General features: G+C 42.3%; 1 protein-coding gene across 2 annotated transcripts in view; it reads right to left on the bottom strand.

Annotated features, from left to right (window-relative positions):
• Positions 1-13719, bottom strand: part of LOC104323175 (neural-cadherin) — a 56320-nt gene that overhangs the window by 23771 nt on the left and 18830 nt on the right. For both annotated transcript variants that reach the window (XM_069779698.1, XM_069779697.1), the window contains exons 6-14: positions 12070-12319; positions 10999-11141; positions 10478-10650; positions 9965-10133; positions 8556-8726; positions 5070-5242; positions 4775-4942; positions 3583-3832; positions 787-914 (exon numbers count right to left, since the gene is read on the bottom strand). In XM_069779698.1, the coding sequence (XP_069635799.1) occupies positions 787-914; positions 3583-3832; positions 4775-4942; positions 5070-5242; positions 8556-8726; positions 9965-10133; positions 10478-10650; positions 10999-11141; positions 12070-12319 (1625 nt within the window). The remainder of the gene's footprint in view (positions 1-786; positions 915-3582; positions 3833-4774; positions 4943-5069; positions 5243-8555; positions 8727-9964; positions 10134-10477; positions 10651-10998; positions 11142-12069; positions 12320-13719) is intronic.

Raw genomic sequence — 13719 nt, 5'->3', positions numbered from 1 at the left:
TGGGTCACATTCAGCAGGAGTGAACAAATGAAAACCTCCACTGATGAAAGCTATCCACATTTTTCCCTTTAACAAAGGTTTGGCTTCCTCCTCTGAAAAAAACATTTCCACCCCCAAGTCATGCCCAGAGCACTGCCAGGCAGTTCTACCACACAGGTCGCTCTTCAGAAGTTGCAAAATGACAGTTACAGAACAGTAGATCTCTGCTAGCTAGAGTTCCCTCCCAGAAGAGCTAGTAGGATTTTTGGAAAAGGCTCAGGAAAATGCACAGAAAATGAGCAGTTTCCTTCATAACACTACTTTTTCCTAGGGTTGGGTCATTATGACAATGATGGTCAAATGTTGGTTTGACCAACCATTTGACCAATGGTGGTGAAATGAAATGTTATTTAATTGACCATATTTAAACAGCCATGTTTAACTGACCATAATCACTGACGGTCAATTAAATAATGAGCTGAAGAGATGAGAGTTTGGAAACATGTTCTGCAGCTACCTCCACTTGTCTTGTCACGGAGCAACCCTGAGAATCACGCCACAGTGCTTTATCACAGTTGCTGGATCAGGATGAGCTGCTATGACGCAGGATCTCAAGATCGTGAACAGCTTCTTCTCTGCCTGCATCCCATATTATGCACATCAGGCATATGCTAGACAAATGCTTGACAAGTGCTGTATGAAGTGTTTGTGGCTCATTACCCTGTCATCTGCTGTCTGCGCACTCTCACTAATTACAACACTAAAACTTGCCTATTGGGAGGAAAAGAATAGGATGTAAAGTCAAACCTCTCCATGTAGGCCAGAATCCAAGTCCGTAGCTAACACCTGAACCACAGATGTGCCAACATCAGCTCCTTCTGGCACAGACACCTCGTAGTTAGAAGACACGAAGAATGGAACATTATCATTGACATCTGCAAAAGGAGTTGATGGGGATCATGGTAAGAAAGTGTTTGAAGACTTTTTTTTACTGTCGTAATTTTGCTTGGAGAAAGAACTCACATTGTTCACAGTAAGAAGCAATCCTGCTTTGGGTCTTCCCATTTTCATGGCAGCTGTCAGGCATTTTACAGACATTGAGCAGTTTCTGGGAGACAGTGGCCTGATTTCAGCTAAGATACCGGCTAATGATTTGACCAGCAATTTTACTTATAGGAAGTCCATGAATGTCAGGACCAGGAGGCCTGTCATCCACAGTCTGCAAAGCACTGGTTATCTACAGCAGCAGGTAATTTCAGCATTTTATTAAGGGCTGATTAACATATGGTGGAATTAAACTTGCAGAGTCTATAGAGTTGACAAAGAGCACATGTAAAACAGTCTTTCCTGGCCTTTGCAGGGCAGTATAGCAAGAGTCATGTTAGGCTGTAGGACCTAATGATTATTTAGGATGCACTTGCACATTAGCCTCCCTCGTCTAACTACTGGCCAATGTCCAAAGGAAGCATACTGATCTTCCCACTCTTGTCATCCTGCTCTAAGCCATGGGATCCCCCTTCCCACGAGCTGGATCACGTGGCCCCGTGTTGACAGCGCTCGTTTTGTTGCTCTGAGAGAGACTGCCTTTCCAGAGAGAAAAGGGCTCGCTGTGATCCGAAACGCTCTGCAGCTGTGCAATCGCCAGATCCAACGCAAGGGACGTGGTGAGATTGTGCAGGTGAAGGCAAGGAAGGGCTGCCCCAGGGGCAGCCGTCTGCAGTCAGGTCAGGTTAGGCACAAGGCAAAGCCACGTTAAGCTTACACCGGTGCTGGTCTTGCTTGTCTTCCTTGCCTGACCCTTGTAGAGACCTAAACTGGAAAAGGTATGCCCAGGGTTTTGAAGGGCCAGTTTCTGACACATTTTCTCCCTAAAACTGCTGCGTAAGACCAGGTGAGCACAAGGGACAGGCAGCAGAACTATGGCAGCACTGACTCCAATCCATTTAAACTGCTCTAGAATCATGTCCTCCTGCTCAACCTGTGACAAATCAGTCTGGTGTTCCTCCTTGTCTGCAAGATGACTAAACTCAGAAATGCTGCATAGTCCCCTACATCTTTTTGCACTTTTCACAGTTTAAAAGCCACGTATTAAGAAAGTCATTTTCCTGTTTTGTGGCACAGTGCCAAAACAGATGAGCTGTAATGAAAGTTCCTTGGATCCATCTGTCTTTATGAAGAGCAGACAAAATTCTTAGTATCTCATTCTGCAAACCCTTAAGCACACATTTAGTTTTACTACTGCCACATGACTCCATTGATTCTGACACAACTATTTGCAGGACCAATGTCTTAAATTACTTTTCATTTTTTAGAGTTGTCAGTGTGGGGTCCTATAAATCCCAATTTTCTTTCTCTCTTATATGCATAATCATCTGTGAAAACTTCTTTTCTAACAAGTTGGGTTTGGTTTTTTTTTTGTATTTTATAGAAGAGAATATGTCTTGTTAGAGATAAGTTTCAGAAAATTCACTGAGCAAGGAAGGCAAATAAGATGCTATAAAAGACTTCCTTTCCTGTGTGCTTGTGCATATATAAAGGACAATTCTGCATGTGAAACTTTCTGGTGGTTATTTCTCTTAAAGGTGTTTAAAGACATACATGTGTGTGTAAACATTTTTTTGTATAAAATACTAAGTTATTGAAAAAGGATTTTTGCTTGTGAGCAAAATGAAGTTTCTGCCAAATTCTGATACCAATTACTGCACTATAGGAAAAATCTTTGGGGTCATGGTCCATAATCTACAATGAGGCTCAGACCCTGACTTGAAGCACTCTTGATCTACAAACCTGAAGGGTTTTTGCATTGCTGGATTGTGGAAGACAGAACAATGCTGTGATAAAGTGAAGCACGGAAGTTGGATTCCCATTCAAATTACCACTTAGGTCTCTCTTGTCCATGGTGGTGAGGAAGACAAATGTTTTTGCTGGAGACTTCACTTACTTATGTTTTCATCTAAATGTCTACATATCAAAACTAACTCCACTGGTGCTTCAAAAAGCAGGAATTAAAATCAGATTTATAGTTTTATGTGGATCTACAGGAGTAGAGCCTTACAAAAAGATTCTACTATAAGGAGGGTTGGATCAAATTTTTGAAAATTGCATCTATTGTAAGAACCGTTGCATTTTCATTTCTGGAGTTTTAATCTCAGTGTTCAATAGAAAATTCTGAATATAACAAAACCCCCTAAACAGATATCAAACACAAACCCAACCTATCTGGGCTGTTTCTCTTTCTATAGCACATAATATTTCCAGTAATACTCATCTCCTTTCAATAGCTTGGGGACATTTACTAGATTTCTCCTCCTATCAAAAAAAAATCTTTCCAATTACATTTATAAAAGCAGGCACTAGTGTTGCGTAAACATTCAGACAGCCCATTTTTGCACTATCACATTTCTACATTTGATAGTTGTACTTAGAAATTGTCTCAAATAGACCTTTTCAATGACTGCATGACTTCCTTTTACAGTATAGAAACATACTAAGCATTCTTAGGTGATTTGTAATTTCATGGATGTTACCTGAATTTGTGGTGTTATACTAAAAATAACAAAAATATTGTTCTGAATGAGCTGTTCTAACAGTAGCAAAGCTTACCTGTTACATTCACACAAACAGTAGTAAAGGAAGCTAAAGGAGTCATTGCTACGTTTTGTGCCCGGACTGTCAGGGTGAAAAACTTAGTTGTCTCAAAGTCAAGTGGTTCAGCGACTAGAAGAGAAGCAGATCCATCAGCTCTGTTTGGCTTCAGATAGAAACGAACTGGCATGTTAGTCTCTGGAACTTGACCCTCCTCCAGATTATACGTAACCCTGGGATCACCAAGAGGGGATGTGGCTTTGATGGTCTGAAGAAGAAAAGAGCCACGACATATGTTCATGAAGCATGAGGTTGCAAGTGTTAAGTGTTCAGTTTGATGGCAAGAACATACATGCATGTATGTTCTCCAACATACATGCCTGTATGACTTGGATAACAGACAAAAGAGAAACAGTTTACAGACCTGAGTTTCATTTTACAACATTTAGTTTTGATGCAGGTCTTTAATCAACAGTAAATTTACCTCCTGTAAATGTGCCAAGCAAGAACTGCATCACTGGCTAAAGGAAATCTCTCCTCTCTCCTCCTTCCAAAACAAAAGCAATTCAAAAGGAGATGATTTCTCCACCGAGTTGTACATTTTACCAGGTGAGATACAGACAAAACCTAAATTGTTTGCAAGTATTTGGATATTACATGCAGGAGGAGGAAAGCAGGGATCATCTGGCAATTTAGAGAAGAGACTATCCTCAAAGAATAAGTCTGTACAGGTTAAAAAGGAATTGGTTTGGGTTAGAAGAGTCCAAAGCAAACTACAGCTGTTTCATGCTGTAGTGCTAAACTGAGAAAAAGCTGTAGGAAAGATGGAGGCAGGCAGCATGGTCCACTGAGGATGGAGGAGTGAGGAGCCAGCCCTTGGCAGGAACACTCAAGGATTTCCCACGCAGGCAGAGCACGGGTCTTGCTTCTCATTCACAGCCGCTGCCTGCGGGAGCACACCCCGAGGGCTGTCGGTTTAAGAAGTCACTGGGAAAACTGCTGCCAGCTGAAACACTGGCCTATTCTGCAGCAGGTACTCCTGACAAACACTGATGGGGTACACAGCTGCGAAGCCTGATCAGGAAACAGCATGACGCCGTAATGTTGCGGAGCAGGCATCCGTGCACTCTTAACATGGAGACGGAGCACAACAGAGGAAGAAGTTGAAATGAGAAGGAGAGGGAGGGAAGTGACAGCACTTTCAACATACCACTATCCTGGTGTCACGAATGGTGTTTTCAGGGATGGTTACCCAGTATCTGCTCTGCTCCCACTGGGGCGGCTGGCTGAGTGCATTAGTGACAGTTACCGTCAGCTCCACGGTGCTGCTTCTGTTCCCTCCGTCTGTCGCTACAATATAGCGACTAATGCGTGTCGTCTATGAAACGAAGAAGATCGAGGATATTTGCAAACCATTTTGTACAAATCAAGAGACTGCCATTAACCCTCCGCAATGGATTTGAGGGGTTGGAGGTTGCTCAGTTCCAAGCAGAGAGTCGCATTACCTGGGGTAGCAGGCAGTTAACGTATACCCAGCCCGTGCTGGGGTTGATCTGGAAGTATTCCAGCTGGTGCTCTAACATCGAGTACGTGACAGCAGCATTCACACCTTGGTCACTGTCATGAGCTGCAACACGGAGGAAACTCATCCCCACCGGAGTGTCTTCGCTGAGGAAGTCTTTGAAAAGACAAAGGCATGGTCAGCAGGTCTTGCTCTGATTTACCAGGCTGTGTATAACAGAAACACTCCTGTAAGAAAAAAAATCTCTTCGTGTGAGATTGAATGTTTCTGTAATGAGGCAGGTTATAAAGTATCGCTACTAACAGAGTGTCTGCAGTCCTCTTTTAGCTTCCCCTTCTCTTTCCCCTGACACGCTGGGCTGTCAAGCCGACTGCTGGTGGAGCAGGTTTGCCGACTACGCCGCTGCCAGCACTCGTGCCTCTCCATGGTGGTGCTGGCAAAGCCGGCAGCCGCCCGCCCGCCCACCCACCGCTTCAGATCACAGCCCAGGCTGCTGGGCTCAGCTGCTGATAAAAGCAGGTTGGCATCAAAAGGTATTCTGTGCGAATTGAATTAATCCCGAACGTGAGTGGCAGCAGCACCATTGCCAGCGGGAGGCAGTAGGGAATCACAAAGCATGAAGACTCAGGTCGTAGTGAGGATGCCCCCAACACCCCAGTGTTTTGGAGAAGCTGCCCAGGGCAAGGGCAATGAGCATTTATACATGGCCCTTTCCTTAGGTCTCAATCCCTGCTCCCAGCAATCCACCTGAGATAGAGGCTGTGCCTTTGTGTCCGTAGCCTTACACAGACCAGTCCTTCTTTGAACCTGCTTTTATAAACATAATCTAAAAAACCTGGAGGCAAAGAGTCGCACAGCCGAAGTACCCATTGCACAGAAAAGTAATTCATTTTGTCTTCCTAATGCCTGATTCCTGGCAAGGACACCAACAAAATGATGGGAAATTGTGAGCAGTCATTTCCTACTCCCCTCCTCTCTGCGAGGCATAATTTTATATAAAGCTATTGCATCCCTGCCGGCTGCCTCTTTTCCATACCCCAGTCTTTAGACTGCTCTGATCTCACTTTGGTCCTGCTCTTCCCTCCATCCTCAGCCATCCAGCCCCAATTCCTCCTCCAAGTAGCTATGGGTGTTTGCCTGATCAGGTTTTTGAGCCATTTCCATGCACTAAGGCTCCATCAGCTCAGCGTATTGAAACAGCCCTGGCAGTGGGAAGGCTGCCGCAGTTAGGTTTAGACAATCCAGTCAGTCTAGGTAATCATTCTTGTTCAGAAGCTATTTCATATCTTTGATTTCCCTTGTATGTGTCTCCTTTAGCATTTTTGAGGTGGGACAATCAGGTTTGCACACTGCTTATAAAGTGGAGTGGCCAAGTTTTCTGTTTTGGTTTTCTTCCTTAACATCTATGCTCCGAGGCAGCGGGGCAGTAGAACCTTAAACCACCACCACTGCTTGCTCCATGAACACAAATTTGAACTTTAATTAGCTGCCCTTGTCCCCCAGGACATTTAGTTGGCCTAGGATTCATATTCCTGGTATGTCAGTAAAAGCCAAAGCTGCTCTCAGAGGAGATTTACTGGCACTAAAATAGATTAATGGAAATGGAATTTATTGCTAAGAAACACTGTAAAATATCCTTTTTTGTGTGTTTAAATTTGTGTCTTTATAGTCAAATCCTGTTAAATCACATTGTAAGAAAAAATACAAAATTACTTGGAAGGGCCATACTCTCTCATTTCATGTACTTCTGCTTGCTGCTAGCATAACTCTAACACTTACTATACCACCCCTACTGCATAGAGTTAATAATTTCTTTAATGTCTGTTTTGCAGGCAAATGATAAGATGTATGGCTTAAATCAGGGATTTGACCAACATCCTAGTGCAGAGGAATAAAGAACCAGCAGTTGCCAGGAAGAATAGACTATGACTAATGGCATTTGATCTTGTTAGAGAAGAAGCTATTTTTAATTCTGTGACGTGCAGACATTGATTACTTATGTATAGATGCTGGAAAAGTGCTATGCATAAAGTGACCTCATTATCTGCCATTTCCCCATCCCAAAGGACTGCCTTTGCTTCAGGACCTTTGCTGGTTGTCTGTGTTCATGAAAAAAGAAGAAAATCAACCCATTCCTCAGAAGTGCTGAAGTCACCATAATTACCAAATGCAACGTCTCAGCTTCACTAATTTAAAAAAAAGAAAATCCAGGGCAGTTTCACCTGAAGGACATGTTTGAAGATAGAATACAAAGGTTCATCTTTGCACAATCATTACCTTTACCTCAAGGACTTCTGTGCTCTGTCCGAAAATATTTCTCTCCAGTGAGATCACTCCCACCTGACTTCTCAGCACTGCTTTGGCCAGGTTTGCAGAAACCACTGGTAGGAATTTAGAAATGGCTATTCCCAATCTGCACATTTTAACCCATTTGGCACTGGGAGTTAGTCACTGTAAGTTATTCTAAAAGGTGGAACACAATTTTCTTTCTGACCTTGTGCATAACTCTGAAGTGTGGATGTATATTTAGACTATTTCCTAGCAGGTCACTTCTCCTTGCTAAAATCCTGCCATGCAAGCATCCAGCCTCTTTTTGAATCCTGCTAAAATGCTGGCCCCTGTGATGCTAAAGACAACTTACTTAAGAGCTATCTTCAGTTTAATAAGGCATTGGTCACCGCTCTGCCTTACATGACATTTCCATAGAACTGGCAAAACATCTCCAAAATGGAGTTGTTGCCACATGCATCATCAACCATTTTTTGCCATTTTGAGGCAATTATGCAAGGAAAGGCCTGTTCTAGTCCAGCAGCTAGGGAGTACACTTGTCACTTGTGGGTGACATCAAGTGTAGAGGGTCCAAGTGCAGGATTTTACTGGAGAAGCATCAAGTAAAATTAAATGCAAGACTGATGAAAAGCATGTCATGTGGGGATGAAAAAGGGAATGGCACCAGGACAAATAGGAAAAGCTAGCTCAGCAGCAGAGTTACAGGAGGCATCAGGGCTCACAGCCAATGGCAGGCTAGAAGCCAAGGATCTGGGGCTGTTTGACAAGAGATAAATACCACTCCAGCCTATTTGAACACAGGTGCTGTGTCCAAGAGACACAGATGACAAATGCTCTTCTAGTCAAGGCCGATGACTTCTCAGCTAGGATGTCACGTTGTGTTTCGGGACATTGAATAAAAATTCAGTGCACAGAAAAACTAGGGAGGGAAAAGCCACAAAGGGATAGATCTGCCTGATCACTAGGAGTGAAGACTCTCAATGTTTTTAAGAGTATTGCAATGAATAAAGAGGACAGTGATCAATTCTGCATATATCCACTGATGACGGATAAAGCGGTAACTAGCTTAGTTGGCAGCACCTAAAGTTGGCTGGTCACCTAAAAAACTGACCACTGTTACAAGGAACTCTTAAACAGGTTCATGTTGCAGTACTGGGACAGGTAGTTAAGAAACACTCACACTGATAGCGACTGTTCTCAAACTTGGGATCGTTGTCATTGATGTCAGCAATAAGGACGGTGATCTGACACACGCCGATCAGCGGTTCCTGTGCCTGGTCGGTAGCGGTAACAGACAGTGTATACTCTCTCTGCTTCTCCCGGTCAAAACTCTGCGTGGTTGTGATGACTCCTGGGAACACAGACACCTCCTGTCTGCATGTCACAGCCTCGGGGCTGAATTTGCAGAAAGGGACCAGCACGTCTCCCACACAAGAGGAAGCTCTGACCGCATGCAGCACAACCGTCAAGCTTAATCCACACCAACTCTGCAACATCTGTCTTGGACAGGACCAATACCAGTTCTCTTGTCTCTCCTCTCCTCACTTGCCACATACTGCCAAGGGTCAACAGCTTTCTCTCCAGCTGCCCTGATAAGGAGCTTCAGTCTGAGTACCTTGTTATCTCACTCCTCATGGAGCACAATAGGACTTTCTCCTCCTCATCAAGAGGCATCTCTTAGGTTTACTCCAGAGATAGTCCAAGTAACTGAATATTTTGAAGACAGCTTATTAATCCGGGGAAGAGTTATACCACAGAAGGCATGAGTGATGTGACCAAAGTCATCTCTACTGTGGGAGCTGGAGGCTGCTTCATTGAACAGATAGGGTGGAATCACATAGCTCAGTTAATAAACTGAACAATTTTCTCCCCGTATACAGCTTTTCCTCTCCACTGACCAGGTCTCTCCCTGTCTCAGATATTTTTTTCTGTTTAGGAGACTTCAAACTGGCCTTCTGGAGGCCACTTTCAGACCTATGTCAGTACCATGCTAGGGAACAGGATTCTACTGCTCTGTTGTTGGTCCTTCCAGTCTCCTGTGCAGTCCTGGACATGCAAATATCCTATCTTTTTTTTGACTATAGCAACATCAACTACTTTTATAACTCCTTCACCTGAAATGCGTCAAGACTGTCTGTCATTGCCCTGTTCTGGTACGAGCGTTTTGCCTCTACATGCACTGCACTGGACCTCCTATTTCTGCATGAGATGAGAAATAAACTGTGGCCATGCTGAAGGGAAGAACGAACTCAAGCTGTTGGCGTCACACTTTCTGCTCTGCATTTTTATAGCTACACTTGATCCAATAGGAAGATAACTGATACAGAATAGCTTTTTATCTTCCTATTTAACTGGGGTTTGTTCCCCTACTTAATTTGTCATTTAAATCACTATCATCTTAATTTAATCTATGTGCATGGCTATCCATATACTCGGAACTTTTTCAGTGTTTATTCCACAAGCTGTTATAGCTAACCCTGCAGTTACACCGTTAAAGCCTGAGCCCACTTGGACACACTCATACAGTGGCATTCTCATTACAATACAATGCCATTTTCACTTTATCTCAGTAACCTGAAAGCTACTGACCTGTGTCTGGGTCAATGCTGAAGCCCAGGGAAGCTCCATCTCGGTGCATGAGCCCATACTTCACCTCTCCGTTAACGCCGAGGTCTGCATCGTAGGCTTCTACCTGTAGCACATACGTGCCTGGAGGCTGATTCTCCAGAACCCAGGTGCTGTCACTGTAGTAAGCGCACTAAAAATACACCCAAACATCCAATGCTACATATTACACAGAGCCACGTGAATTTGCTGCACAGTGTCAATATTTTTTCCAGCACTTCTGAGAAGAACTCAGAAGAAAATCACTTCTATTACTTATACTCACAAAGAAATCAAGCTCTAAGGGAGAGGAAGGAAAAAAGGAGAATAAAGACTTTACACTTTAAGTATGAAGAAAGCTGGCTGTGTGTTCACTTACAGATTCATTCTGCTCTGTACACACAATCCCTTCAGCCCGCCGGCAAACACCAGTAGCCAAGGAGAGTCTATAACACCAATTATGGATGGGAAAAGAATATCTGCAGAAAGACATCTTACCTCTCTAAAGACAGGCTTGTTGTTATTAATGTCATTAACTCCTACAATAACCTCAGCAAAACTGCTGAGAGGGGTGGGTCCCCCCGAGGCATTGTCATCTATCGCAGTGATGTTCAGTGTGTATTGTGGCCCTTTCAGATTGGGTGGTGGGTTTCTGCGGAGTTTAATGATACCTAAATTTGGAAGCATAAAGTGTCATTTTATTTTACTGTATAAACAAACAAAATCACGTAAGCATCACATTTCTCTGCCGCTGTATTTTTGGTTCAGCTTGTATTTGGGTTGAAAAGCATAGGATTCAGTCATCTTAAACCACACAGTCCCTGGACCAGAACCTCAAATTTTGGTTGATATTTGGAGGACAAGCATCATATCAAAGAGCTAATTCTCATTGATACGAAGCATCCCCATTTGCAGATTATACAAACATGGTGCTTTCTTATGATTTTTGACACACAGGTGAAGCAGAGTCAATACAGATTAGACAGTAAATAACAGTGTTCTAAAACCCCTTTCCTTACCTTTTTGACTATCCAGTTCAAAGTTGCCCTCCTCATTACCTCCCATAATCAGATATAGCAGCCCGTCTCCGTCAGGGTCCTCTGCCCGAACAGTAGCCACTAAGGTGCTGGGACCAGCATCTTCCGAAAGGAAAGTTCTGTAACTGATGGACATAAGGGAGCAATGGCAGCACATTCAGTATCAGAATAACCATTTCCATGTTAACCATCAGTGAAGGATTATAAATTCACTATGAATGTAATTTTTTTTTTAGCTTTGGGCATAAAATCATGCAATCTTTAATTAGTTTAAGACGAGACTTGGAGCATCTTTGTTTGGCATAGGGTTTGTATTTTAGGATTGTAATCCTGCATTTTTGGTATACGTAATTTCCAAGGATCTTTTGGAAGATATCAATATGTACCATACTACATTGCACTGCAAACCAGGATCACTTAGCTCCTAAAGATGAGAAACAGGACTAGTATCTGCCTTGCTGTGTTTCTTATGTTCTTATCTACTAATGGAAAGCATCAGATACTACAGAGATGATGTAAACCAGTATATAATTTTGTAAATTATTGTATTTATGTTTTGTATTTAAAACATTTCCATACTTTAAACTAAAAAATAAAAAAAAATAGAAATTGTATTTATTTGGGAAATTAAATAAGGCATTTTAAACAAACAGGCCTCATGAAGTTACCTTATAATGCAATCTGCTGATGATAAAAATCACATTTTAATGTTTGCTAACTACCATCTTTATCTGTCATATATTTATACATGGACAATCACTTTGAGATCCAGAAGGCAACACAGTCAAAATCATTCCCTGTGGAGTTAGATCTTTTATTAATTCTGTTCTCTCTCTATAAAGTCAATATGCTGGTATCACAACTAGTGTATTTTTTTGATGCAATCTAGAAATGAAGGGCCAACTTCTATAGCCTTTCTTCATACAAATTACCGCTCGATTTCACTGGTGCTTACAGCTGCACAAAAAAAGTGACCATTTAGTCAAATGTTATTAAGGTTATGCATATGAACAGCATCTGTAAAAACCAAAGCAGGCGTTCAAGCTGGCTTACACAGACTGGGAGAAGACAGGAGCCTCGTCATTCACATTGGTCATTCGAATACGCACAGACGCTGTCCCTGTCCGAGGGGGATGTCCTTTATCGACAGCTATCACCACAAACTCATACATATGGTTTGCTCGCTCAAAGTTCAGCCTCTGGTTAGAATTGATGACCCCGTGATGTGTGATGGAAAAATCAGTGCTCTGGATGAAGTAAGTGATCTCAGAGTTGGAGCCAGAGTCGCAGTCTGTTGCAAGCACTATTAGAGAACACATTTAACAGAACAGTCATGCTGCAGAAGAGGTTTGATTACACTATTTTCTACCAAGTCAACTTCAGATACTTTTATTTTTTTTGAGAACAGAGGTCACCTAAATCTGTTTTATCCATAAAAGCCTTATTTTTGGGGTAAGAGTCTGGGAACTCAGCAGGAGGCTGGGAATAAAAAAGCAAAACAACTCCTCCCCCTCCTCCAACCCAGCCTGAGCGATTGCAGCAAGGCGGGCTTGCAAGAGAGCCGTGATCCCAATACTACACAACATGCTTTGTACAAATAGCAGTCAACACTGGTAATTACCGCACAATCAATATACATGTTGGTAGAACATTATCAGTCATAAACTGTGTCCTCACTCTCCCTGGGGATGCCGTTCAAATTTAATTAGCTCCCAGCTATGTTATAGCTAAAGTACTTTTTAATTACCTGGTGCTTCAAGGTACAAAGAGTGATTAAACATTCCTCCCCAGCAAGTGTTTATTCAGTACGTTGGGTGTCCCATCTGCTCAGAAGCAGCAAATCAGCAGAACAAAGAGCTAGAGCTCATAAAGTAGTGTCAGAAGTGATTTTTAAGAGCAGGAGCTCACCTCTTTAATTACCCTGTCATTTTTCTAGCCAAACAATGAAGCTTCAATTCATACCCACGCTGGTATTAAACAATCGCCTTATTCTACCAGGAGGATACAGATGCAGCCATCGCAATAGCACACAGCCTTTTGGGAACGGAACAGTGATTGCAGTGCATGGACACTCTGGCAGACAGCTACAGTGTCATCCAAAAATGAGATGAAGAAACAACGACACATCACTACCAGAATATTAACTCAAAATAGGAAAGAGGAAAAGAAAGATTGCAAAAAGCGCACTGAAATGCTATGCTACTTAATTGCAAAAAACCTCAACTACCTCTGCCTGTGAAAAGTTACTCATCTTGGTTTAAAAGGACATTTAGGGTGGTTGTAACACTTTGTTTAACATCTTTCAAAATCCTGCTGTGAATAAATGTTTGGGTGTGTTATGGACTATAAGAACAAGGGCCTTAGACTTAGTCATTCTCTTGCTGTACTGAAAGACAAAATATATTAAAAACTCAAGAAAGATTGAAATGAAAGTGACTTAAAACTGTGAAATTTAGTGGTTAAATATTGTTTTTAGGAAGACATGCAGAAAGTGAAAAGCATACTTGATTTGAAAAGTTCTGATTTAATCTACAGAGTCATTACTGACACATTGTAACCATTCACAAAAATACATTTTATGTGCTTAAGGATCATATTTTTTTCCCCCCAGATGTCTTCTGGCAAATTGGGAATGTGACGCTTACTTGTACATGACAAAAACATGTCTTACTTCCCAATAGCAACCGGGAATTCCATTCCCCT

This window comes from Haliaeetus albicilla, chromosome 3 (genome assembly GCF_947461875.1).
Source record: "Haliaeetus albicilla chromosome 3, bHalAlb1.1, whole genome shotgun sequence".
Classification (NCBI taxonomy): Eukaryota; Metazoa; Chordata; class Aves; order Accipitriformes; family Accipitridae; genus Haliaeetus; species Haliaeetus albicilla.
Note: the sequence above shows the minus strand (reverse complement) of the source record. Positions and strands in the feature narration are given on the sequence as shown.